This window comes from Salvelinus alpinus, chromosome 15, assembly GCF_045679555.1.
Source record: "Salvelinus alpinus chromosome 15, SLU_Salpinus.1, whole genome shotgun sequence".
In the NCBI taxonomy this organism is placed as follows: domain Eukaryota; kingdom Metazoa; phylum Chordata; class Actinopteri; order Salmoniformes; family Salmonidae; genus Salvelinus; species Salvelinus alpinus.
In genome coordinates, this window is record NC_092100.1 from 12,178,329 (window position 1) to 12,205,905 (window position 27,577).

Sequence of the window (27,577 nt, forward strand, 5' to 3'; positions counted from 1 at the left end):
CCCCTAACCGGTATCTGAATGCAGAGGGAGTCGTACTCCCCTAACCGGTATCTGAATGCAGAGGGAGTCGTACTCCCCTAACCGGTATCTGAATGCAGAGGGAGTCGTACTCCCCTAACCGGTATCTGAATGCAGAGGGAGTCGTACTCCCCTAACCGGTATCTGAATGCAGAGGGAGTCGTACTCCCCTATCCGGTATCTGAATGCCAGCGTTACCCTAGTGGTCAGAAAGGTGGTTGAGTGTGCTAAATCAAAGAAACCTACCTAAACCTATTAATGATTTTTCAAAGGAAGTTTTGAAGTCATCTAAATTGTTCCAAATACTATTTGAACTCTTGCAGGCTTTTACATTTGTATTTATTTAATGGCATTAATACATCTGTATGGTACAAATCAATAATCAAGCCTATCCTCAAATCCTCCAAATAGGACCCTGAAATCCCATTGAACTATAGCTGGATAAGTCTCATTACCACTGTATTCTTGCTTTCTAAATAACAGGCTCTCCCACTATCTAGAACAGTCTGGTCAGCTTGCTGATGAACAGTGGATTTTCAAAAGGCTTTTGATTGGGTGAATAGAAACCATCTTGCTTTTTAGACCAATTAAAATGTAAGATTCTATGATGTCATCAGAACTCTTTATCCGGCTCTAGTTGCTTGTGTTTAAGTCAATGACCTCAAGACTGGCTGGTACGGCAGGTTCCCCAACTGGCGGCCCGGGGGCAGAATTTTGCCAGCGGGTGTTTTTATTTGCCCCCCCCATTTTTTTTTTTTTTTTTTTACAATTTTCATTGTTGGACATAAAATGTAATAACACAATGTAATCGGCTCCAAGTGATTTTTGTTTGGAAAATTTCTTCACAAGTGTTTCCACGAGTAGTAGAAGACACGTGATCATATACAAATGTAAGCAAGCCAGCAAGGGTGGAAATGATTATGCTTTAATCAGATACTATATATGTTAGGCTTCTTGCGGTCAATTTACAGTCTACAAATGATTTGTTATTATGCTCCCCCCCCGACCATCTGCTCCAGAAAACATTGGCCCGTGGCTGAATCTAGTTGATGATTCCCTGCCTTCCTGTATAAAGCAAGGAGATGTACTCTGGCCCACTTTATCTGCACTATATACTGGTGGAGGTCTGGTGATGTAATTATGTGCAAACACCACATCTGTCTTTTTTGTCATGTCCGTATCTGCCGTGTCAATACTTTTTACATGGCAGGAGAGTAACAATTCCAGCCAGAATAACCTACAGTTTTTTGGCAAACTCCAAAGTCCTCTGACAATACGAGTCACGTGCGTAACAGGTGCTGCGCTGTTTGAGCAAGAAGTGCTGTGCATATATAGTATTTCATATGAATAACCTAAATTTATCAACTTTCACAGTGAATACTTTTGTTTAGAGGCTTTTTTTTGTGCCAATGAATGGAAGTTGAACATGGCCAAATTAGTCAGTTTAATTCAATCTGATATCGTCCCTAGGCCTATTTTAATGAAACTCTGGCTGTAAATATAGGCAGTAGATCGCAGGGCATCCCCGATTTGTCCCTCTAAGCTAAACTTTTTGGAAATTGAAAAAGTTCACTTTCTCATCTATAAACACATCTCAAGTGCAGGTGCTCTGTCCAGCAGCTCAAAATAACAGGACAGGGGCCATTTTCATTAGGACAGACAGTTTCAATATTATTGGGACACCTACACATTTGGCAGCCAAGCACGAGTTATCAGTCTTGCTTATTATTGTCTAGACCTGTTGAGATCTCTTCACGCCTAGAATAAAATCCTCCAGGCTTCCATTATAAGAAAATATATATCAATTAAAAAAGGAATTACAGGGGGCAGTTTGGAAAGCCTTTTCCTGTGTGAATGGTTCTCTGGAATAACGGACATGCTGGGGTAATAATTACATAACCAAAGTTCTATAGTAATACTAGTCCCGTGGTCAGGCCTTAGATTCACATCAGTGATTCATTGTCCCCTCTTCTTTAGGCAGTGCCGGGGAAAGCATTGACTCCATCAAAGACTACGAAGAGGACTTCTTCCAGAACTCTAGACTACTGAGGTGGGTGTCCTACCTCCCTGCCAACTAGACTACTCAGGTGGGTGTCCTGACTCCCTACCATCTAGACTACTCAGGTGGGTGTCCTACCTCCCTGCCAACTAGACTACTCAGGTGGGTGTCCTACCTCCCTGCCAACTAGACTACTCAGGTGGGTGTCCTCACTCCCTACCATCTAGACTACTCAGGTGGGTGTCCTGACTCCCTGCCATCTGGACTACTCAGGTGGGTGTCCTCACTCCCTGCCAACTTGACTACTCAGGTGGGTGTCCTCACTCCCTACCATCTAGACTACTCAGGTGGGTGTCCTACCTCCCTGCCAACTAGACTACTCAGGTGGGTGTCCTCACTCCCTACCATCTAGACTACTCAGGTGGGTGTCCTACCTCCCTGCCAACTAGACTACTCAGGTGGGTGTCCTACCTCCCTGCCAACTAGACTACTCAGGTGGGTGTCCTCACTCCCTACCATCTAGACTACTCAGGTGGGTGTCCTACCTCCCTGCCAACTAGACTACTCAGGTGGGTGTCCTGACTCCCTACCAACTAGACTACTCAGGTGGGTGTCCTGACTCCCTACCATCTAGACTACTCAGGTGGGTGTCCTGACTCCCTACCAACTAGACTACTCAGGTGGGTGTCCTGACTCCCTACCAACTAGACTACTCAGGTGGGTGTCCTGACTCCCTACCATCTAGACTACTCAGGTGGGTGTCCTCACTCCCTACCAAGTAGACTACTCAGGTGGGTGTCCTCACTCCCTACCAACCACATTTCCATCTGATTTGGTTTAGAAAATGAATTGCCAGTCAATTCATTCATTTGGTGAAAGGCCATGGTTTTCAATGATATAATTTTTCTAATTGAATAGAAATGGAACTGCGCTGGAACACGTTAACCTGACCGGTGTCCTTCTGTCCACCCCAGAGACGGCATGCTGAAGGCCCACCAGGTGACTACTAAGAACCTGAGTCTGGCCGTTTCCGACTGCTTCTGGAAGATGGTCAGGGAGTCAGTGGAGCAGCAGGCCGACGCCTTCAAAGGTAACCAGGCGGCTTAGGGCCCCAAAATAGTCCTCTGATGCGTGATCCCCAAAGGCTTATCGATTTAACCTACGTAGAGACACAAGGGACATCAAGAGTTAACCAACCCTGTGAGCCCGTTGGTGCATCATATTTCTCTACTTTAACAGGGAAGTGTGATATGTCGGAAGCTTGTGCAGCAGAGCGTTGTAAACAAAAAGGGAGAAATGAAGTGATCTACAGGAATTTAGAGGTCCAGTCGACCTTTTGACAAAGGATGCAGTGATCATTATTAAACCTGCCACTTCTGATAAAGCGAGGCCTGATATGATACACTGCATCCAAGGGTTTTAGAGAAGTGGCTGCTGCATTCTGATAAATGTTGTCACCATAATGAAGAGCTGGCAGGAAGGTTGCCTGTACATCCTGTTTCCTGCTGTTTATGGAGAGGCAGGAACTATTTCTATTTAAGAGGCCTACTTTAAATCTTAACAAGTTCATCCGTATGTTTTTACAATTTTTTAAACGTCACATTTTTGTCAAGCCAAAATCCCAGATATTTATAGGCGGGAACCTGCTCAATGAGAGAACCATCCAATGCATAAATATGTAAACCATCTGAAATATTTCTAAGAGATCATACATTTCATTTTTCCCGCATTAAGTACCCATTTTAAACCAACGGCTATCCTACACAGCAACAAAATCAGGTTGGGGTTCTAACATGGCCTCGTCAGCAGTAGGGGCTCTAACATGGCCTCGTCAGCAGTAGGGGCTCTAACATGGCCTCGTCAGCTGTAGGGGCTCTAACATGGCCTCGTCAGCTGTAGGGGCTCTAACATGGCCTCGTCAGCAGTAGGAGCTCTAACATGGCCTCGTCAGCTGTAGGGGCTCTAACATGGCCTCGTCAGCAGTAGGGGCTCTAACATGGCCTCGTCAGCAGTAGGGGCATGTCTAACATGGCCTCGTCAGCTGTAGGGGCTCTAACATGGCCTCGTCAGCAGTAGGGGCTCTAACATGGCCTCGTCAGCTGTAGGGGCTCTAACATGGCCTCGTCAGCAGTAGGAGCTCTAACATGGCCTCGTCAGCAGTAGGAGCTCTAACATGGCCTCGTCAGCTGTAGGGGCTCTAACATGGCCTCGTCAGCTGTAGGGGCTCTAACATGGCCTCGTCAGCAGTAGGGGATCTAACATGGCCTCGTCAGCTGTAGGGGCTCTAACATGGCCTCGTCAGCTGTAGGGGTTCTAACATGGCCTCGTCAGCGGCAGTAAGGGGCTCTAACATGGCCTCGTCAGCAGTAGGGGCTCTAACATGGCCTCGTCAGCGGCAGTAAGGGGCTCTAACATGGCCTCGTCAGCGGCAGTAAGGGGCTCTAACATGGCCTCGTCAGCGGCAGTAAGGGGCTCTAACATGGCCTCGTCAGCGGCAGTAAGGGGCTCTAACATGGCCTCGTCAGCGGCAGTAAGGGGCTCTAACATGGCCTCGTCAGCAGTAGGGGATCTAACATGGCCTCGTCAGCTGTAGGGGCTCTAACATGGCCTCGTCAGCAGTAGGGGCTCTAACATGGCCTCGTCAGCAGTAGGGGCTCTAACATGGCCTCGTCAGCAGTAGGGGCTCTAACATGGCCTCGTCAGCAGTAGGGGCTCTAACATGGCCTCGTCAGCAGTAGGAGCTCTAACATGGCCTCGTCAGCAGTAGGAGCTTTAACATGGCCTCGTCAGCTGTAGGGGCTCTAACATGGCCTCGTCAGCTGTAGGGGCTCTAACATGGCCTCGTCAGCTGTAGGGGCTCTAACATGGCCTCGTCAGCTGTAGGGGCTCTAACATGGCCTCGTCAGCAGTAGGGGCTCTAACATGGCCTCGTCAGCAGTAGGGGCTCTAACATGGCCTCGTCAGCAGTAGGGGCTCTAACATGGCCTCGTCAGCGGCAGTAAGGGGCTCTAACATGGCCTCGTCAGCTGTAGGGGCTCTAACATGGCCTCGTCAGCAGTAGGAGCTCTAACATGGCCTCGTCAGCTGTAGGGGCTCTAACATGGCCTCGTCAGCTGTAGGGGCTCTAACATGGCCTCGTCAGCAGTAGGGGCTCTAACATGGCCTCGTCAGCTGTAGGGGCTCTAACATGGCCTCGTCAGCTGTAGGGGCGCTAACATGGCCTCGTCAGCAGTAGGGGCTCTAACATGGCCTCGTCAGCAGTAGGGGCTCTAACATGGCCTCGTCAGCAGTAGGGGCTCTAACATGGCCTCGTCAGCGGCAGTAAGGGGCTCTAACATGGCCTCGTCAGCGGCAGTAAGGGGCTCTAACATGGCCTCGTCAGCAGTAGGGGCTCTAACATGGCCTCGTCAGCAGTAGGGGCTCTAACATGGCCTCGTCAGCAGTAGGGGCTCTAACATGGCCTCGTCAGCAGTAGGGGCTCTAACATGGCCTCGTCAGCAGTAGGGGCTCTAACATGGCCTCGTCAGCAGTAGGGGCTCTAACATGGCCTCGTCAGCAGTAGGGGCTCTAACATGGCCTCGTCAGCAGTAGGGGCTCTAACATGGCCTCGTCAGCAGTAGGGGCTCTAACATGGCCTCGTCAGCAGTAGGGGCTCTAACATGGCCTCGTCAGCAGTAGGGGCTCTAACATGGCCTCGTCAGCAGTAGGGGCTCTAACATGGCCCGGTCAGCAGTAGGGGCTCTAACATGGCCCGGTCAGCGGCAGTAAGGGGCTCTAACATGGCCCGGTCAGCAGTAGGGGATCTAACATGGCCTCGTCAGCGGCAGTAAGGGGCTCTAACATGGCCCGGTCAGCAGTAGGGGCTCTAACATGGCCTCGTCAGCGGCAGTAAGGGGCTCTAACATGGCCCGGTCAGCAGTTGGGGCTCTAACATGGCCCGGTCAGCAGTAGGGGCTCTAACATGGCCTCGTCAGCTGTAGGGGCTCTAACATGGCCCGGTCAGCAGTAGGGGCTCTAACATGGCCCGGTCAGCGGCAGTAAGGGGCTCTAACATGGCCCGGTCAGCAGTAGGGGATCTAACATGGCCTCGTCAGCGGCAGTAAGGGGCTCTAACATGGCCCGGTCAGCAGTAGGGGCTCTAACATGGCCCGGTCAGCAGTTGGGGCTCTAACATGGCCTCGTCAGCAGTAGGGGATCTAACATGGCCTCGTCAGCGGCAGTAAGGGGCTCTAACATGGCCTCGTCAGCAGTAGGGGCTCTAACATGGCCCGGTCAGCAGTAGGGGCTCTAACATGGCCCGGTCAGCAGTAGGGGCTCTAACATGGCCCGGTCAGCGGCAAGGGGCTCTAATAAATGTAAAAAATCTTGACATACTGTAGCTTACTCTAATATATATTCTGCTGTACATATCATTCTTAGTATATTGAGTGGAAATTCACCCAGTGTATATATGTGTAGATAGCGTTTTGATTGCTGTTAGTGCTATTTAGGTTAATTGGATTTGTTCAACATTTCTTGTTATTTAAAAAAAACAACATTGTGTACTTGTTTGACATTTTACTACATTTTTAGGAGCTAGTAACATAAGCATTTCACTGCACCCGTTATAATATCTCCTAAACTGTGTACGCGATCAATAAACTTTGGTTTGATGACCTAGCATGAATGAAAGGCTATCAACCTCCTCTCCTTTACTTCATGCTATAGGTCATCAACCTCCTCTCCTTTCCTTCATGCTATAGGTCATCAACCTCCTCTCCTTTCCTTCACGCTAGGTCATCAACCTCCTCTCCTTTCCTTCACGCTAGGTCATCAACCTCCTCTCCTTTCCTTCACGCTAGGTCATCAACCTCCTCTCCTTTCCTTCACGCTAGGTCATCAACCTCCTCTCCTTTCCTTCACGCTAGGTCATCAACCTCCTCTCCTTTCCTTCACGCTAGGTCATCAACCTCCTCTCCTTTCCTTCACGCTAGGTCATCAACCTCCTCTCCTTTCCTTCACGCTAGGTCATCAACCTCCTCTCCTTTCCTTCACGCTAGGTCATCAACCTCCTCTCCTTTCCTTCACGCTAGGTCATCAACCTCCTCTCCTTTCCTTCACGCTAGGTCATCAACCTCCTCTCCTTTCCTTCACGCTAGGTCATCAACCTCCTCTCCTTTCCTTCACGCTAGGTCATCAACCTCCTCTCCTTTCCTTCACGCTAGGTCATCAACCTCCTCTCCTTTCCTTCACGCTAGGTCATCAACCTCCTCTCCTTTCCTTCACGCTAGGTCATCAACCTCCTCTCCTTTCCTTCACGCTAGGTCATCAACCTCCTCTCCTTTCCTTCACGCTAGGTCATCAACCTCCTCTCCTTTCCTTCACGCTAGGTCATCAACCTCCTCTCCTTTCCTTCACGCTAGGTCATCAACCTCCTCTCCTTTCCTTCACGCTAGGTCATCAACCTCCTCTCCTTTCCTTCACGCTAGGTCATCAACTCTCCTTTCCTTCACGCTAGGTCATCAACCTCTTCTCCTTTCCTTCACGCTAGGTCATCAACCTCTTCTCCTTTCCTTCACGCTAGGTCATCAACCTCTTCTCCTTTCCTTCACGCTAGGTCATCAACCTCTTCTCCTTTCCTTCACGCTAGGTCATCAACCTCTTCTCCTTTCCTTCACGCTAGGTCATCAACCTCTTCTCCTTTCCTTCACGCTAGGTCATCAACCTCTTCTCCTTTCCTTCACGCTAGGTCATCAACCTCTTCTCCTTTCCTTCACGCTAGGTCATCAACCTCTTCTCCTTTCCTTCACGCTAGGTCATCAACCTCTTCTCCTTTCCTTCGCGCTAGGTCATCAACCTCTTCTCCTTTCCTTCGCGCTAGGTCATCAACCTCTTCTCCTTTCCTTCGCGCTAGGTCGTCAAACCTCCTCTCCTTTCCTTCGCGCTAGGTCGTCAAACCTCCTCTCCTTTCCTTCGCGCTAGGTCGTCAAACCTCCTCTCCTTTCCTTCGCGCTAGGTCGTCAAACCTCCTCTCCTTTCCTTCGCGCTAGGTCGTCAAACCTCCTCTCCTTTCCTTCGCGCTAGGTCGTCAAACCTCCTCTCCTTTCCTTCGCGCTAGGTCGTCAAACCTCCTCTCCTTTCCTTCGCGCTAGGTCGTCAAACCTCCTCTCCTTTCCTTCGCGCTAGGTCGTCAAACCTCCTCTCCTTTCCTTCGCGCTAGGTCGTCAAACCTCCTCTCCTTTCCTTCGCGCTAGGTCGTCAAACCTCCTCTCCTTTCCTTCGCGCTAGGTCGTCAAACCTCCTCTCCTTTCCTTCGCGCTAGGTCATCTAGTCATCTACATCCTCTTATAGCCATGGTTGACCACCACCACCCACTACTCGCTCCCCTCTTCCCCTTCCTGTTGTCGCCCACCCTGCCACACTTCTCCCTGCGCTACTTCCTAGTGGCCATTATCCACGGCAGCCGGTGGTCCTCTCTAACAGTAACATCAGGGACTAGATTTATGGCCCTGTGGCTGTGGTGTGTCCCCATGGATCTCCTTCCCATTGTGTGGTGTTTGATCTGCTGCACGTCAAAGCCCCTCACAGGCATCAAGCCTGGTGCCGGACATCCTGGCCCAATAACCCACCCACCCTGACAATTACCATCATCACCTTTTTGTAGGGAGAGTTAGGGGATGATGGGAAGTGTGTGGGAGGGGGGGGGTGTAGGGAGAGGTGAGGGATGATGGGAAATGTGTGGGAGAGGGGAGGTGGGTAGGGAGAGGTGAAGGATGATGGGAAATGTGTGGGAGAGGTGTGTAGGGAGAGGTGAGGGATGATGGGAAATGTGGGGGAGAGGGGGGTGTGTAGGGTGAGGGATGATGGGAAATGTGGGGTAGAGGGGAGGTTTGTAGGGGGAGGTGAGGGATGATGGGAAATGTGGGGGAGAGGGGGGGTGTGTAGGGAAAGGTGAGGGATGATGGGAAATGTGGGGGAGAGGGGGGGTGACGGATGATGGGAAATGTGGGGGAGAGGTGGGTGTGTAGGGAGAGGTGAGGGACGAGGGGGAGTGTGTAGGCTTGGATTGTGTTTTTGATTAGGAGTGTGTTCTCTAGCGTGTGATCTCAGCCACGACGCCGTCCCTACTGCCCTGGCGTGCGTGCCAAAATAGGTTTTATTTTTACTTTTGAACTCTCATCAGCATAGCAGGTAGTAGTGAAGCTGTCCCTATACAAACTGCATGTTATCTACTGGTTAATTCATAACACCAAACCGATGAGACATTCGGACAATGAGACCGTCTAACCAGCTAGCTCACCCATGCTACTATCTGGGGCTGCTTGACTCTCAATCCTGGCTTGGATCTTTAGCAATGGAGACAAAAGACATGGTATTGATCCTCACTCACTTTTTATATACCGTATATCCGTTATAATGTCTCTAATTTATACCTCTGTAATTTCATCTGTGGTTTGTTTGTTAAATACAGTACAGAGGAAGTTACAGACTCACTATGAGAGAACCTCTCCCCCAAAGGTCTGGTCCACTGACTATCTGTCCTCTCCTTTCTCAGCGTCCCGCTTCAACCTGGAGACAGAGTGGAAGAACAACTACCCCCGTCTGAGAGAGCTGGACAGGGTATGTCAAGTCAACAATATTTTCCTTCACTCGTCTACTGATTCTGAGATTTTTGGAGCGGACATATTGGAGTGCCAGATTCCGCCCAATAATCACGCGTCTTCTGTTTGTCTTTTCCTCCCAGAATGAACTCTTCGAAAAAGCCAAGAACGAAATCTTGGACGAAGTCATTAGCTTGAGTCAAGTGACACCGAAACACTGGTTAGTGTTTGACCTGATGTTTCCCCTTTAAAGGATGTTTGGTCACCTGCAGCTTATGTACATCATTATTATTGATTATTATGTATCGATAAAAATAAAAAACATGTTATAATTTTTACATGGCCAACATCAACTGTTGTGTTGAATGCTTCATATTCAAAGGCCGTTAAACTAATTCTGAAATGCCCGTCTGCCAGCTATGTTGTAGATGCTATGAATGGTGGTGATAAATTTATGATAAATGAGTCTTTACAGAAACCCATGGGGATTGAGCTGGGGTTTGTCCCATTGTCACAGAGCCCTGTTCAGATAAAGAGCCTTGCTTTAGTTAACAAGCTGCTGGGCTTTCATGGCTATGCGTCATAAATGGCCCCCTATATAAGGAGTAGGTCACCATTTGGGATGCAGCCATTGGGACTCTACAGTAAAGTGCAGTCTGAATAGTGAGTTTTTTTTTTCATTTACCAAAAGAGTAATTTTCATTCCCGTCATAAAACCTGATATGACAGATCTGGCAAAGTCAAAGGACACATCACTACCGCTTTCTGCCCTATTGCTTTCAGCTATTATGCCTGTTCAGATCAGCTGCAAATGTGGAGAGGACATAACCAAAGGAAGACAATTTAGACTTTTTACAACAAAAAAAATTGTGTTTGTGAGTTTATATTTATTTATTGAGATGGAACCGTGAAGACAGGTGAGGTTCTAGATTGTGAGTCAGAAGTGCGCTGGGTTGGATTCAAGCCCATGCTGACTCTGGTGTAGGCTGTGTGCATGACTCTGGTGTAGGCTGTGTGCATGACTCTTACACTCTGGTGTAGGCTGTGTGCATGACTCTGGTGTAGGCTGTGTGCATGACTCTGGTGTAGGCTGTGTGCATGACTCTGGTGTAGGCTGTGTGCATGACTCTGGTGTAGGCTGTGTGCATGACTCTGGTGTAGGCTGTGTGCATGACTCTGGTGTAGGCTGTGTGCATGACTCTGGTGTAGGCTGTGTGCATGACTCTGGTGTAGGCTGTGTGCATGACTCTGGTGTAGGCTGTGTGCATGACTCTGGTGTAGGCTGTGTGCATGACTCTGGTGTAGGCTGTGTGCATGACTCTGGTGTAGGCTGTGTGCACCGGTGTTTGCGGCACTAACCGCTGAACCACACGGGCCAGTACTTTAGACTTAACTTAGTCACACAGCGTCGTCTTCAAAACTGCTGTCCAACCAAGAAGCGCTTGTTTTCCTATCTTAACCCTGTAGGGAGGCCATCCTACAGAAGAAGCTGTGGGAGCGCGTGTCCACCCACGTCATCGAGAACATCTACCTGCCTGCAGCCCAGACCATGAACTCTGGTACCTTCAACACCACCGTGGACATCAAGCTCAAACAGTGGACGGACAAGCAGCTGCCTCACAAAGCATTAGAGGTAGAGTTCTGCTGCTGCCTCACAAAGCATTAGAGGTAGAGTTCTGCTGCTGCCTCACAAAGCATTAGAGGTAGAGTTCTGCTGCTGCCTCACAAAGCATTAGAGGTAGAGTTCTGCTGCTGCCTCACAAAGCATTAGAGGTAGAGTTCTGCTGCTGCCTCACAAAGCATTAGAGGTAGAGTTCTGCTGCTGCCTCACAAAGCATTAGAGGTAGAGTTCTGCTGCTGCCTCACAAAGCATTAGAGGTAGAGTTCGGCAGCTGCCTCACAAAGCATTAGAGGTAGAGTTCGGCAGCTGCCTCACAAAGCATTAGAGGTAGAGTTCTGCTGCTGCCTCACAAAGCATTAGAGGTAGAGTTCTGCTGCTGCCTCACAACGCATTAGAGGTAGAGTTCGGCAGCTGCCTCACAAAGCATTAGAGGTAGAGTTCTGCTGCTGCCTCACAAAGCATTAGAGGTAGAGTTCTGCTGCTGCCTCACAAAGCATTAGAGGTAGAGTTATGCTGCTGCCTCACAAAGCATTAGAGGTAGAGTTCTGCTGCTGCCTCACAAAGCATTAGAGGTAGAGTTCGGCAGCTGCCTCACAAAGCATTAGAGGTAGAGTTCTGCTGCTGCCTCACAAAGCATTAGAGGTAGGGTTCTGCTGCTGCCTCACAAAGCATTAGAGGTAGGGTTCTGCTGCTGCCTCACAAAGCATTAGAGGTAGAGTTCTGCTGCTGCTGCCTCAATAGCTCTTTAAACCTCTTCTTGCTAACGGTGGAGATACATGTCATAAGGAGATGTTGGTGTCAGGTCTAAGTCAAGAGATCATTTAGATAATTGAAGATTGGATTTACTGTGCCAGTCAAATTTTCATGTTCTGGTTGGTCTGACAGGAGTGGTGTATGGGTGTTGTAGTGTTGTCTGTAGCAGGCCATGGTGTCGTGTTGATACCTGGCCCTCTGTCCTCCAGGTTGCCTGGGAGACGCTGCAGGAGGAGTTTGCCCGCTTCATGGCGGAGTACAAAGGGAAGGACCAGGACGACATCTTTGACAAGCTGAAGGAGGCGGTGAAGGACGAGAGTATCAAGAGGCACAAGTGGAACGAGACAGCCATGGACAGCCTGGTACACTTACACACACACACACACAAACACACACACCAGGGTTTCTTCTGGATCAAAAAGTAGCTTAGGTGGTTGGCGTGGCAATGGGTGGAGTGGAATTTAAAGAACATTTTAGAGGCTCCCATCTGTGTAGAGAAATTGTAAAAAATGTAAGACCATTTCCTGCAATTCTACACGTTTCTCCATGGAGACAGACATTTTGCCATGGCTAATGCGGTGTTCTTTTGCTCAAACATAATAACAATCAGTAATGCTAAATTCATTGTTTTTCACATTTTTGATTCTCCCTGAATTTCTAGCTTGTTAGTTCTCAAAGATTATATTATAACAAAAATATATGTCAGATTTTCAGTAGTTTAAGTTAACACTGAAAGCGTTTTTCCATCCCCAAAATGTATAAATACAAAAATGATGGATGTCCACTACATGACCTAAAGTATGTGGACACCTACTCGTCAAACATCTCATTCTAAAATCATGGGCATTAATATGGAGTTGGTCCCCCCTTTGCTGCTATAACAGCCTCCACTCTTCTGGGAAAGCTTTCCACTAGATGTTGGAACATTGCTGCGGGGACTTGCTTCCATTCAGCCACGAGCATTAGTGAGGTCGGGCACTGATGTTGAGCGATTAGGCCTGGCTTGCAGTCGGCATTCCACTTCATCCCAAAGGCATTCATTGCGGTTGAGGTCAGGGCTCTGTGCAGGCCAGTCAAGTTCTTCAACACCGATCTCGACAACCCATTTCTGTATGAACCTCACTTTGTGCACAGGGGCATTGTCATGCTGAAACAGGAAAGGACCTTCCTCAAACTGTTGCCACAAAGTTGGAAGCACAAAATCGTCTAGAAGTTAATTGTATGCTGTAAAATTAAGATTTCCCTTCACTGGAACTAAAGGGCCTAGCCAGAACCATAGAAACAGGCCCAGTACATTATTGGCACTATGCATTGGGGCAGGAAGCATTCTCTTGGCATCCGCCAAAACCAGATTCGTCCGTCGAACTGCCAGATGGTGAAGCGTGATTCATCACTCCAGAGAACATCTTTCCATTGCTGCCGAGTTCAAATGGGCAAGCTTTACACCACTCCAGCTGACGCTTGGCATTGCACATGGTGTTCTTAGGCTTGTGTGCGGCTGCTCGGCCATGGAAACCCCTTTTATGAAGCTCCCGATGAACAGTTATTGTGCTGATTTTGCTACCAGAGGCAGTTTGGAACTCGGTAGTGAGTGTTGCTACCAAGGACAGAACATTTTTATGCACTTCAGCACTTTGAGGTCCCGTTCTGTTAGCTTACGGCTGAGCCGTTGTTTCTCCTCGACGTTTCCACTTCTCAATAACAGCACTTACAGTTGACTGGGGAAGATCTAGCAGGGCAGAACGTTGACCAACTGACTAGTTGGAAAGGTGGCATTCTATGACATTGCCACATTGGAAGTCACTGAGCTCTTCAGTAAGGCCATTCTACTGCCAATGTTTGTTCATGGAGAATGCATGACTGTGTGCTTGGTTCTATACACCTGTCAGAAATGGGTGTGGCTGAAATAGCCAAATCAACTCATTTGAAGGGGTGTCCACGTATGTGTATACAGTGCATTCGGGAAGTATTGGTTTTTGCTCTGACATGCACTGTCAACTGTGGGACCTTGTAAAGACAGGTGTGTGCCTTTCCAAATCATGTTCAATCAATTTAATTTACCACAGGTAGACTGCAATCAAGTTGTAGAAACATCTCAAGAATGATACATTTAAACAGGTTTCATCAGACCAGAGGACAGATTTACACCAGTCTAATGTTCATTGTTTGTGTTTTTTGGCCCAAGCAAGTCTTTTCTTCTTATTGGTGTCCTTTAGTAGTGGTTTCTTTGCAGCAATTCGACTATGAAGGCCTGATTCACGCAGTCTCCTCTGCACAGTTGAGATGTGTCTGTTACTTGAACACTGTGAAGCATTTATTTGGGCTGCAATCTGAGGTGCAGTTAACTCTAATGAACTTATCCTCTGCAGCAGAGGTAACTCTGGCTTTTCCTTTCCTGTGGTGGTCCTCATGAGAGCCAGTTTCATCATAGTGCTTGATGGTTTTTGACACTGCACTTGAAGATACTTTCAAAGTTCTTGAAATGTTCCTTATTGACTGACCTTCATGTCTTAAACTAATGATGAACTGTCGTTTCTCTTTGCTTATTTGAGCTGTTCTTGCTATAATATGGACTTGGTCTTTTACCAAATAGGTCTATCTTCTGTATACCACATCTACCTTGTCACAACACAACTGATTGATTGGCTCAAACTCATTAAGAAGGAAAGAAATTCCACAAATTAACTTTTAACAAGGTACACCTGTTAATTGAAATGCATTCCAGGTGACTACCTCATGAAGCTGGTTGAGAGAATGCCAAGAGTGTGCAAAGCTGCCAAGGCAAAGGGTGGCTACTTTGAAGAATCTCAAATATAAAACACTTTTTTGGTAACTACATGATTCCACGTGTTATTTCATAGTTTTGATGTCTTCACTATTATTCTACAATATAGAAAATAGTAAAAATAAAGACCCTTGAATGAGTAGGTGTGTCCGAACTTTTGACTGGTACTGTATATCTTTTTTTTACACTGTTGGGCGACCGGAAAACATGCCCAAGATTTTAAAAATTCCTCCATCCCTCCAGGGTTAGGGTTAGGGTTAGTTTACACACATTCATGCGCATGTACAGACATGCGTACGTTTACAAACACACACACACACACACACACACACACACACTTTGTCATATTCAACCACATATACAGCAGGCAAACATTGGTATGCATTGATTTCCTGTCTTGCCATGCCTTGTGGGTAATGTAGTTCCTCCTCTCTGTGTGGTGTCAGAGGGTGATCCAGCACAATACTCTGGAGGACCGCTCCATCACAGACAAGCCCCAGTGGGACGCAGCCATCCAGTTCATGGAGGAGACCCTGCAGGCACGCCTCAAAGACAGTGGGTTTTACACCCCCACCTTTACCATGACTTCTCCTCTCTTCTGTCACATGCTTTATTTACTTCACCTGCTTTCTGGGTTATGGTCGGATATGTCAGACATTCAAATGTTTCTCCCCCTCATTTATCTCCCCCTCCTATCTCTGCTCTGTCTCTCTTACTACCACTATCTCTGTCTTTCTTCCCATCTTCTCTTCTCACTTCCCTTCATCAATCTCTCTCTCTCTCTCTCTCTCTCCTCCTCTCCTCTCTCCTCTCTAGCTGACTCTGTGATAAATGACATGGCAGGTCCTTACTGGAAACAACGCTGGATGAGCTGGACGAGCCGCTCGCCCGAACAGCACATCTGCAACGAAACCAAAAAGGAGCTGGAGCGCCTGCTAAAACTCCATGAGGACCACACAGCCTACCTGGCAAACGACGAGGTCACCACCGTCCGCAAGAACCTGGAGGGCCGAGGAGTGGAGGTGGACCCTGTCCTGGTAAGAACCTGGAGGGTCGAGGGGTGGAGGTGGACCCTGTCCTGGTGAGAACCTGGAGGGTCGAGGGGTGGAGGTGGACCCTGTCCTGGTGAGAACCTGGAGGGTCGAGGGGTGGAGGTGGACCCTGTCCTGGTGAGAACCTGGAGGGTCGAGGGGTGGAGGTGGACCCTGTCCTGGTGAGAACCTGGAGGGTCGAGGGGTGGAGGTGGACCCTGTCCTGGTGAGAACCTGGAGGGTCGAGGGGTGGAGGTGGACCCTGTCCTGGTGAGAACCTGGAGGGGTGGAGGTGGACCCTGTCCTGGTGAGAACCTGGAGGGGTGGAGGTGGACCCTGTCCTGGTGAGAACCTGGAGGGTCGAGGGGTGGAGGTGGACCCTGTCCTGGTGAGAACCTGGAGGGTCGAGGGGTGGAGGTGGACCCTGTCCTGGTGAGAACCTGGAGGATCGAGGGGTGGAGGTGGACCCTGTCCTGATGAGAACCTGGAGAACCTGGAGGGGTGGAGGTGGACCCTGTCCTGGTGAGAACCTGGAGGGGTGGAGGTGGACCCTGTCCTGGTGAGAACCTGGAGGGGTGGAGGTGGACCCTGTCCTGGTGAACACCTGGAGGGTCGAGGGGTGGAGGTGGACCCTGTCCTGGTGAGAACCTGGAGGGTCGAGGGGTGGAGGTGGACCCTGTCCTGGTGAGAACCTGGAGGGTCGAGGGGTGGAGGTGGACCCTGTCCTGGTGAGAACCTGGAGGGTCGAGGGGTGGAGGTGGACCCTGTCCTGGTGAGAACCTGGAGGGTCGAGAGGTGGAGGTGGACCCTGTCCTGGTGAGAACCTGGAGGGTCGAGGGGTGGAGGTGGACCCTGTCCTGGTGAGAACCTGGAGGGTCGAGAGGTGGAGGTGGACCCTGTCCTGGTGAGAACCTGGAGGGTCGAGGGGTGGAGGTGGACCCTGTCCTGTCCTCCTCACTTCTATTTGACAAGGGCTGTTCTCTCGTCTCCTCACTTCTATTTGACAAGGGCTGTTCTCTCGTCTCCTCACTTCTATTTGACAAGGGCTGTTCTCTCGTCTCCTCACTTCTATTTGACAAGGGCTGTTCTCTCGTCTCCTCACTTCTATTTGACAAGGGCTGTTCTCTCGTCTCCTCACTTCAAATCAAGTTTATTTTATATAGCCCTTCGTACATCAGCTAATATCTCGAAGTGCTGTACAGAAACCCAGCCTAAAACCCCAAACAACAGCAAGCAATGCAGGTGTAGAAGCACGGCGGCTAGGAAAAACTCCCTAGAAAGGCCAAAACCTAGGAAGAAACCTAGAGAGGAACCAGGCTATGAGGGGTGGCCAGTCCTCTTCTGGCTGTGCCGGGTGGAGATTATAACAGAACATGGCCAAGATGTTCAAATGTTCATAAATGACCAGCATGGTCAAATAATAATCAGGATTAAATGTCAGTTGGCTTTTCATAGCCGATCATTAAGAGTATCTCTACCGCTCCTGCGGACTCTAGAGAGTTGAAAACAGCAGGTCTGGGACAGGTAGCACGTCCGGTGGACAGGTCAGGGTTCCATAGCCGCAGGCAGAACAGTTGAAACTGGAACAGCAGCAAGGCCAGGTGGACTGGGGTCAGCAAGGAGTCATCATGCCCGGTAGTCCTGACGCATGGTCCTAGGGCTCAGGTCCTCCGAGAGAGAGAAAGAAAGAGAGAAGGAGAGAATTAGAGAGAGCATACTTAAATTCACATAGGACACCGGATAAGACAGGAGAAGTACTCCAGATATAACCAACTGACCCTAGCCCCCCGACACATAAACTACTGCAGCATAAATACTGGAGGCTGAGACAGGAGTGGACAGGAGACACTGTGGCCCCATCCGATGATACCCCCGGACAGGGCCAAACAGGAAGGATATAACACCACCCACTTCGCCAAAGCACAGCCCCCACACCACTAGAGGGATATCTTCAACCACCAACTTACCATCCTGAGACAAGGCTGAGTATAGCCCACAAGGATCTCCACCACAGCACAAACCAAGGGGGGGCGCCAACCCAGACAGGAAGATCACGTCAGTAACTCAACACACTCAAGTGACGCACCCCTCCTAGGGACGGCATGAAAGAGCACCAGTAAGCCAGTGACTCAGACCTTGTAATAGGGTTAGAGGCAGAGAATCCCAGTGGAGAGAGGGGAACCGGCCAGGCAGAGACAGCAAGGGCGGTTCGTTGCTCCAGAGCCTTTCCGTTCACCTTCACACTCCTGGGCCAGACTACACTCAATCATATGACCCACTGAAGAGATGAGTCTTCAGTAAAGACTTAAAGGTTGAGACCGAGTCTGCGTCTCTCACATGGGTAGGCAGACTATTCCATAAAAATGGAGATCTATAGGAGAAAGCCCTGCCTCCAGCTGTTTGCTTAGAAATTCTAGGGACAATTAGGAGGCCTGCCTCTTGTGACCGTAGCGTACGTGTAGGTATGTACGGCAGGACCAACTCGGAAAGATAGGTAGGAGCAAGCCCATGTAACGCTTTATAGGTTAACAGTAAAACTTTGAAATCAGCCCTTGCCTTAACAGGAAGCCAGTGTAGGGAAGCTAGCACTGGAGTAATATGATCAAATTTCTTGGTTCTAGTCAGGATTCTAGCAGCCGTATTTAGCACTAACTGAAGTTTATTTAGTGCTTTATCCAGGTAGCCGGAAAGTAGAGCATTGCAGTAGTCTAACCTAGAAGTAACAAAAGCATGGATTAATTTTTCTGCATCATTTTTGGACAGAAATGTCTGATTTTTGCGATGGTACGTAGATGGAAAAAAGCTGTCCTTGAAACAGTCTTGATATGTTCGTCAAAAGAGAGATCAGGGTCCAGAGTAACGCCGAGGTCCTTCAGTTTTATTTGAGGCGACTTTACAACCATCAAGATTATCCTCTTTTGACCTCACCCTCTCACCTTCCCCCCCTACTCACAAGGCAGGCAATACGCTTGACCTCATCTTTACTAGATGCTGTTCTTCCACTAATCTCATTGCAACTCCCCTCCAAGTCTCCGACCACTACCTTGTATCCTTTTCCCTCTCGCTCTCATCCAACACTTCCCACACTGCCCCTACTCGGATGGTATCGCGCCGTCCCAACCTTCGCTCTCTCTCCCCCGCTACTCTCTCCTCTTCCATCCTATCATCTCTTCCCTCTGCTCAAACCTTCTCCAACCTATCTCCTGATTCTGCCTCCTCAACCCTCCTCTCCTCCCTTTCTGCATCCTTTGACTCTCTATGTCCCCTATCCTCCAGGCCGGCTCGGTCCTCCCCTCCTGCTCCGTGGCTCGACGACTCATTGCGAGCTCACAGAACAGGGCTCCGGGCAGCCGAGCGGAAATGGAGGAAAACTCGCCTCCCTGCGGACCTGGCATCCTTTCACTCCCTCCTCTCTACATTCTCCTCTTCTGTCTCTGCTGCTAAAGCCAATTTCTACCACTCTAAATTCCAAGCATCTGCCTCTAACCCTAGGAAGCTCTTTGCCACCTTCTCCTCCCTCCTGAATCCTCCTCCCCCTCCTCCCTCTCTGCTGATGACTTCGTCAACCATTTTGAAAAGAAGGTCGACGACATCCGATCCTCGTTTGCTAAGTCAAACGACACCGCTGGTTCTGCTCACACTGCCCTACCCTGTGCTTTGACCTCTTTCTCCCCTCTCTCTCCAGATGAAATCTCGCGTCTTGTGACGGCCGGCCGCCCAACAACCTGCCCGCTTGACCCTATCCCCTCCTCTCTTCTCCAGACCATTTCCGGAGACGTTCTCCCTTACCTCACCTCGCTCATCAACTCATCCTTGACCGCTGGCTACGTCCCTTCCGTCTTCAAGAGAGCGAGAGTTGCACCCCTTCTGAAAAAACCTACACTCGATCCCTCCGATGTCAACAACTACAGACCAGTATCCCTTCTTTCTTTTCTCTCCAAAACTCTTGAACGTGCCGTCCTTGGCCAGCTCTCCTGCTATCTCTCTCAGAATGACCTTCTTGATCCAAATCAGTCAGGTTTCAAGACTAGTCATTCAACTGAGACTGCTCTTCTCTGTGTCACGGAGGCGCTCCGCACTGCTAAAGCTAACTCTCTCTCCTCTGCTCTCATCCTTCTAGACCTATCGGCTGCCTTTGATACTGTGAACCATCAGATCCTCCTCTCCACCCTCTCCGAGCTGGGCATCTCCGGCGCGGCCCACGCTTGGATTGCGTCCTACCTGACAGGTCGCTCCTACCAGGTGGCGTGGCGAGAATCTGTCTCCGCACCACGTGCTCTCACCACTGGTGTCCCCCAGGGCTCTGTTCTAGGCCCTCTCCTATTCTCGCTATACACCAAGTCACTTGGCTCTGTCATATCCTCACATGGTCTCTCCTATCATTGCTATGCAGACGACACACAATTAATCTTCTCCTTTCCCCCCTCTGATAACCAGGTGGTGAATCGCATCTCTGCATGTCTGGCAGACATATCAGTGTGGATGACGGATCACCACCTCAAGCTGAACCTCGGCAAGACGGAGCTGCTCTTCCTCCCGGGGAAGGACTGCCCGTTCCATGATCTCGCCATCACGGTTGACAACTCCATTGTGTCCTCCTCCCAGAGTGCTAAGAACCTTGGCGTGATCCTGGACAACACCCTGTCGTTCTCAACTAACATCAAGGCGGTGACCCGTTCCTGTAGGTTCATGCTCTACAACATTCGCAGAGTACGACCCTGCCTCACGCAGGAAGCGGCGCAGGTCCTAATCCAGGCACTTGTCATCTCCCGTCTGGATTACTGCAACTCGCTGTTGGCTGGGCTCCCTGCCTGTGCCATTAAACCCCTACAACTCATCCAGAACGCCGCAGCCCGTCTGGTGTTCAACTTTCCCAAGTTCTCTCACGTCACCCCGCTCCTCCGCTCTCTCCACTGGCTTCCAGTTGAAGCTCGCATCCGCTACAAGACCATGGTGCTTGCCTACGGAGCTGTGAGGGGAACGGCACCTCCGTACCTTCAGGCTCTGATCAGGCCCTACACCCAAACAAGGGCACTGCGTTCATCCACCTCTGGCCTGCTCGCCTCCCTACCTCTGAGGAAGTACAGTTCCCGCTCAGCCCAGTCAAAACTGTTCGCTGCTCTGGCACCCCAATGGTGGAACAAACTCCCTCACGACGCCAGGTCAGCGGAGTCAATCACCACCTTCCGGAGACACCTGAAACCCCACCTCTTTAAGGAATACCTAGGATAGGATAAAGTAATCCTTCTAACCCCCCCCCCCTTAAAAGAGTTAGATGCACTATTGTAAAGTGGTTGTTCCACTGGATATCATAAGGTGAATGCACCAATTTGTAAGTCGCTCTGGATAAGAGCGTCTGCTAAATGACTTAAATGTAATCAAGATTAATTGTCAGATTTAACAGAATATCTCTTTGTTTCTTGGGACCTACAACAAGCATCTCTGTTTTGTCCGAGTTTAAAAGTAGAAAGTTTGCAGCTATCCACTTCCTTATGTCTGAAACACAGGCTTCTAGCGAGGGCAATTTTGGGGCTTCACCATGTTTCATTGAAATGTACAGCTGTGTGTCATCCGCATAGCAGTGAAAGTTAACATTATGTTTTCGAATGACATCCCCAAGAGGTAAAATATATAGTGAAAACAATAGTGGTCCTAAAACGGAACCTTGAGGAACACCGAAATGTACAGTTGATTTGTCAGTGGACAAACCATTCACAGAGACAAACTGATATCTTTCCGACAGATAAGATCTAAACCAGGCCAGAACTTGTCCGTGTAGACCAATTTGGGTTTCCAGTCTCTCCAAAAGAATGTGGTGATCGATGGTATCAAAGGCAGCACTAAGGTCTAGTAGCACGAGGACAGATGCAGAGCCTCGGTCTGACGCCATTAAAAGGTCATTTACCACCTTCACAAATGCAGTCTCAGTGCTATGATGGGGTCTAAAACCAGACTGAAGCATTTCGTATACATTGTTTGTCTTCAGGAAGGCAGTGAGTTGCTGCTATGAGTTACTTCTATTTGACAAGGGATGTTCTCTCGTCTCCTCACTTCTATTTGACAAGGGCTGTTCTCTCGTCTCCTCACTTCTATTTGACAAGGGCTGTTCTCTCGTCTCCTCACTTCTATTTGACAAGGGCTGTTCTCTCGTCTCCTCACTTCTATTTGACAAGGGCTGTTCTCTCGTCCCCTCACTTCTATTTGACAAGGGCTGTTCTCTCGTCTCCTCACTTCTATTTGACAAGGGCTGTTCTCTCGTCCCCTCACTTCTATTTGACAAGGGCTGTTCTCTCGTCTCCTCACTTCTATTTGACAAGGGCTGTTCTCTCGTCCCCTCACTTCTATTTGACAAGGGCTGTTCTCTCGTCTCCTCACTTCTATTAGACAAGGGCTGTTCTCTCGTCTCCTCACTTCTATTAGACAAGGGCTGTTCTCTCGTCTCCTCACTTCTATTTGACAAGGGCTGTTCTCTCGTCTCCTCACTTCTATTAGACAAGGGCTGTTCTCTCGTCTCCACTTCTATTTGACAAGGGCTGTTCTCTCGTCCCCTCACTTCTATTTGACAAGGGCTGTTCTCTCGTCTCCTCACTTCTATTAGACAAGGGCTGTTCTCTCGTCCCCGAACTCCGCTGCTGCCTCGTTGTTCTCAACACCAATATTCTGGTTAACTTCGCTATTAAGCACATAGCAGCATGGTTGAGGAAAAGTCACCAATTCAGCAGTACACTGATGTTTCAGAACAGCGACCGCTATCCAACACGGGAGAAAGAGCATTTGTTATAAAATAATACAAATGTTATTAGTGTTCTTACGTAATATAACCTCATACAATTTCAGTAGCACATGTCTTAGAGTGATGGACTGTGCCATCTCACGGCCTCCACAATGGTTGAGTCCACTCAGACTAGTACCAATCAGACAAGTATCTTGTACACCATTTTTTGGGGGGTCTACTGCTTTACTAAAGAAATCTTGGTCGACCAACAGCGTGTCGACCAATCAGTAGACCAGTCGACTAAATGGGGTCAGGGGCCCTACAGTCAAGACACCTATTTTATAGCAAAAAAACATGCTGTGATATAACAGAATAAAATAGAACAGAATATTTTTCCAAATAAGAAAAGTTGCCAGTGCGAAGTGATGCCCTTCTGGGAGAGTTATTCTCTGTGACCGTTTGAAACAGGGCTTAGTTTGGCTCTTTTGAAAGACCAATTTTTTTTCAGGGTTACAAACCAAAATCTGTCGTCTTTTTGCTAAATCAAATCAAATATATTTATAAAGCCCTTCGTACATCAGCTGATATCTCAAAGTGCTGTACAGAAACCCAGCCTGAAACCCCAAACAGCAAGCAATGCAGGTGTAGAAGCTGCATTGTCCTACAGACATTGGATAGATTTTATTTGGTGTGTTGTTTGTACCTTTCTAAATGTATTAACAGTGCTGCATGGTGATGAATTACGGCCACTACATCTATTTGATGAGTAGGCCTAGGCTTAATGACTCTGATGAAAATACGCTCTTTGTCTTCATCAAACTGTTTTTACATATCTTCAGTGTGGAACCTGTATGTTTAGTGGGGTTATAGCCTAGGCTAACCTATTCTAAATGGTACTAGCAGTTCGCAAAGTAGCCTAAGCGGAAAATAGACGAGAAGCAATTATTCCCAAACTGCAGCTCGTTGTTTGAACACATTTCCGTACTTCAATTAACCAGTCCATTTTGAATTAGTGATAAAACTGTTGTCGTTTGGCATGGAATGTAGCTTGTGTATCCCGTCAGTTAGAGGGATTTTTTTTTTATGCCCGCCTTATAGGCACTTATTTCTGTAGGCCTAACGAGCTTGTGTGCAAACTCGGCACGTGTGTGTAGAGGGAGCGGTCGGAACGCAATTGATTAAGTGAAACATGGAGGGGAAATGGAATTTAGGGAGAAGAACTGTGTGATGCTTGCCTTGGTTTCTTTTTTGTTGTGCCCCGCAAATGAACGGCGTCTTCAAGACACATTCCACCAATTACTTTTACAGTATTTGAAAACAATGTGATCTCTAGTTAAATATGGATTTTTGACGTCGTCTGTTTGAGTACTCATACCTATTCTTACTTCAGACAGTAATGTAATCAGAGAGGGAGACAAGCAGGTGTGGGAAAGGTGGACGCAGGTTTTGAACCCGGTTTCTGTTGGGGTTGTATATGTGACATGCCAGGAAGAGTTACCTCTCGACCACAGCTCTGCACGTCTTTTGCCTATAAATTGCCCCTCTCACTCCGGTTCCCTCTTTTACTTCCTGTATTTCTAGATCAAGGACACATGGCACCAGCTGTACCGACGTCACTTCCTGCAGAAGGCGCTGCATCACTGTAACCTGTGTAGACGAGGATTCTACTACTACCAGAGACAATTTGTTGACTCGGAGGTAAGGGACCTAGGCTCTTTGGTAAGCTGCCAGAGTTAGCTGATTTCAGAGGGATGTAGGTTTGGACGTAGGTTTTCAGAGGGACGTAGGTTTTGGCCGTAGGTTTGGACGTAGGTTTTCAGAGGGACGTAGTTTTTCAGAGGGACGTAGGTTTGGACGTAGTTTTTCAGAGGGACGTAGTTTTTCAGAGGGACGTAGGTTTGGACGTAGTTTTTCAGAGGGACGTAGGTTTGGACGTAGTTTTTCAGAGAGACGTAGGTTTTCAGAGGGACGTAGGTTTGGACGTAGGTTTTTTCGAGGGACGTAGGTTTGGACGTAGATTTTCAGAGGGACGTAGGTTTGGACGTAGGTTTTCAGAGGGACGTAGGTTTGCAAAATTCCAGTAACTTTCCCAACGTGTTCTGTATTTCCAGAAATCCCGGTTGGAAGATTCCTGGAAAGATTTTTGGAATATCTTGGAAATATGGGAAAGATATTGGAATTTTGTAACCCTTTATGGACTGTAGTAAGTTGTCCATCTACAGTACTTCCTGTTGTCTCTGACTGTTGCATGTAACTTAATAATATAATACATGCCCTGTCTCAGTGCATGACTATCATGTTTCTCTCTCCACAGCTGGAGTGCAATGATGTAGTCCTGTTCTGGAGGATTCAGAGGATGCTGCTCATCACAGCCAACACACTCAGACAGCAGCTCATCAACACAGAGGGTAGGCTGGGACTTGGGTATAGATCTGGGGCTGTGTTACAGGGCTGTATAGGCCCCTGTCTGGAGGCCTGTCTTGTCTGTCTGGAGGCCTGTCTTGTCTGTCTGGAGGCCTGTCTTGTCTGTCTGGAGGCCTGTCTTGCCTGTCTGTCTTGTCTGTCTGGAGGCCTGTCTGTCTTGTCTGTCTGGAGGCCTGTCTGTCTTGTCTGGAGGGAGGCCTGTCTGTCTTGTCTGGAGGGAGGCCTGTCTGTCTTGTCTGGAGGGAGGCCTGTCTGTCTGTCTGGAGGTCTGTGTTCCCTTTATCTTTGATGTCTGATGTTTTGTCTCTGTGTGGGTGTGTCCGGGTGTGTGTGTGTGTGTGGGGTTGTGTGTTTGCATTTGCACACTCAGTACGGCGCCTGGAAAAGAACGTGAAGGAGGTGCTGGAGGACTTTGGTGAGGACAACGAGAGGAAGGTCCACCTCATCACCGGACGCAGAGTACAGCTGGCAGAAGACCTTAGTGAGTCACCTAAACACACACACTGGGTGCACACACACACTGGGTGCACACACACACACACACACACACACACACTGGGTGCACACGCACACACACACTGGGTGCACACACACACACACACACTGGGTACACACACACAGACTACATTATACCAATTTGGGTTTAACCAGAATGGTATCGTTAGTCACATTTGGGTTTAACCAGAATGGTATCGTTAGTCACATTTGGGTTTAACCAGAATGGTATCGTTAGTCACATTTGGGTTTAACCAGAATGGTATCGTTACAGTCACATTTGGGTTTAACCAGAATGGTATCGTTAGTCACATTTGTGCTGGTCCCTCCTGCTTATGCCTTACTTAAGTAATAAGTTCCGAGGGGGTGTGATATATGGCCAATATACCACGGCAAAGGGCTGTTCTTTGGGACAACGCAACACGGAGTGCCTGGACACAGCCCTTGGCCGTTGTATATTGGTCATATATCACAAACCCCCGAGGTGCCTTATTGCTATTATAAACTGGTTACCACCGTAATTAGAACAGTAAAAATAAATGTTTTATCGTACCTGGCTTTCAGCCAATCAGCATTCAGGGTTTGAACCGCCCAGTTTATAATAGTGAATAGATTACTACCTATATTATGGAAAATAATAAATAATTTATATTATAGTGATAATATGTGGAGCAACAGAGACTTTTTATGCAGATAAATGAATGTGATTGTATCGGCTGTGAGTTTTGATTGTGTTTAGTGCAATATACCTGGCACCACTAGATGGCAGTGGTGTTTTTTTTAATCTTTGTGTTTATTATGGATCCCATTTAGCTGCATGCCAAGGCAGCAACTACTCTTCCTGGGGTCCAGCTAAATTAAGGCAGTTCCACATTACAAGACATTCACAACAGATTTCACAACATATGAAGTGTGTTCCCTCGGGTCCCTACTCTACTACCACATATCTATAACACAAAATCCACGTGTACGTGTGTCTTTAGTGTGTATGTTATCGTGTGTTTGTATACATGTGTCTGTGCCTATGTTTGTGTTGCTTCACAGTCCCCACTGTTCCATAATGTGTATTTTTTATATATATCTTTTTTTAAATCTAATTTTATTGCTTGCATGAGTAACTTGATGTGGACTACAGTTCCATGTAGTCAGTGGCGGTTCTAGGTTGTATGGCTCCCTGGTCCCACCCCCCCATTCTGCACTAACTGTCATTTTTACTCAGATATTTGGAACAACACAAATAAATAATAATGTAATTTAAAACTATATAAATATAAAAATATACAAAAATAGGATTCATTAATATCAAAAATAATTTTACAAAGACAAATTAGAAACAAATTGTAGTGTATATAAATACAAATAAAAGAGACTTTAATTATTACACTATTACCCTATTGCTAACAAAAAACACATAAGACTAAATTGCACAAATCCTATATGACACAAATAGAATAACACACTTATAAAGAAGAGAACCTGATTATTACATTATTGAACTTCAAACAAGAAACACACAAACTAAATTACACATCTAATTGCATTTGTACTGTACAAAGTTAGAGGTGCACTATTTGATAGAGTCCCCCACTCCCCTACCTCGGGCTTCCAGTGGGGAGACCTGAGGTCAACCTACCTCCGCCCCCCTCCCCATCTCGTACTTCTGTTAGGGAGATCTTCCCAGGCAGTAGCCTGCCTAGCTCACAAACTACAATCAGGGCGCCCCCTCCGACAAGGTTAATATACCCACAGTCCCACACGGTGACATAATATCATTGACGTGACGTGTAAATGAGCGATAGAAAACCGATCGCGCAAATGTCACCATTCCGAATATTGTATATCATTTATTTATTTTGTGCGGTTGCCCCGTGCCACCCCCGGCAAGATGCCGCCCATGTAGGCCATACCTAAATCCGCCACTGCATGTAGTCATGGTTACCATGAAGAAGAGGTGAAGTCGTCACTCATTGGACAGGGTCGAGTGGATCTCTCTCCTGTTTCTGTTACTGCTACAGATTGACAGCTGCTCAGAAGGAGGGTGTCTCCTTTTTCATTTTTATTTATTTCAACTTTATTTAACTAGGCAAGTCAGTTAAGAACAAATTCTTATTTACAGTGACTGCCTAAGAAAAGGCACAAGGCCTCCTGCTGGGACA

The 27,577-nt window shown here is 48.1% G+C and overlaps 1 protein-coding gene across 5 annotated transcripts in view; it reads left to right on the top strand.

The window, feature by feature from the left end:
* The window catches only part of LOC139539491 (dynamin-like GTPase OPA1, mitochondrial), an 80,629-nt gene that overhangs the window by 23,613 nt on the left and 29,439 nt on the right, over window positions 1-27,577 (top strand). For all 5 annotated transcript variants that reach the window (XM_071342499.1, XM_071342497.1, XM_071342498.1 and 2 more), the window contains 11 exons: window positions 1,996-2,068; window positions 2,992-3,107; window positions 9,552-9,616; window positions 9,741-9,817; window positions 11,065-11,230; window positions 12,181-12,333; window positions 15,203-15,311; window positions 15,573-15,793; window positions 24,084-24,200; window positions 24,817-24,910; window positions 25,297-25,407. In XM_071342499.1, coding sequence (XP_071198600.1) covers window positions 1,996-2,068; window positions 2,992-3,107; window positions 9,552-9,616; window positions 9,741-9,817; window positions 11,065-11,230; window positions 12,181-12,333; window positions 15,203-15,311; window positions 15,573-15,793; window positions 24,084-24,200; window positions 24,817-24,910; window positions 25,297-25,407 — 1,302 coding nt within the window. The remainder of the gene's footprint in view (window positions 1-1,995; window positions 2,069-2,991; window positions 3,108-9,551; window positions 9,617-9,740; window positions 9,818-11,064; window positions 11,231-12,180; window positions 12,334-15,202; window positions 15,312-15,572; window positions 15,794-24,083; window positions 24,201-24,816; window positions 24,911-25,296; window positions 25,408-27,577) is intronic.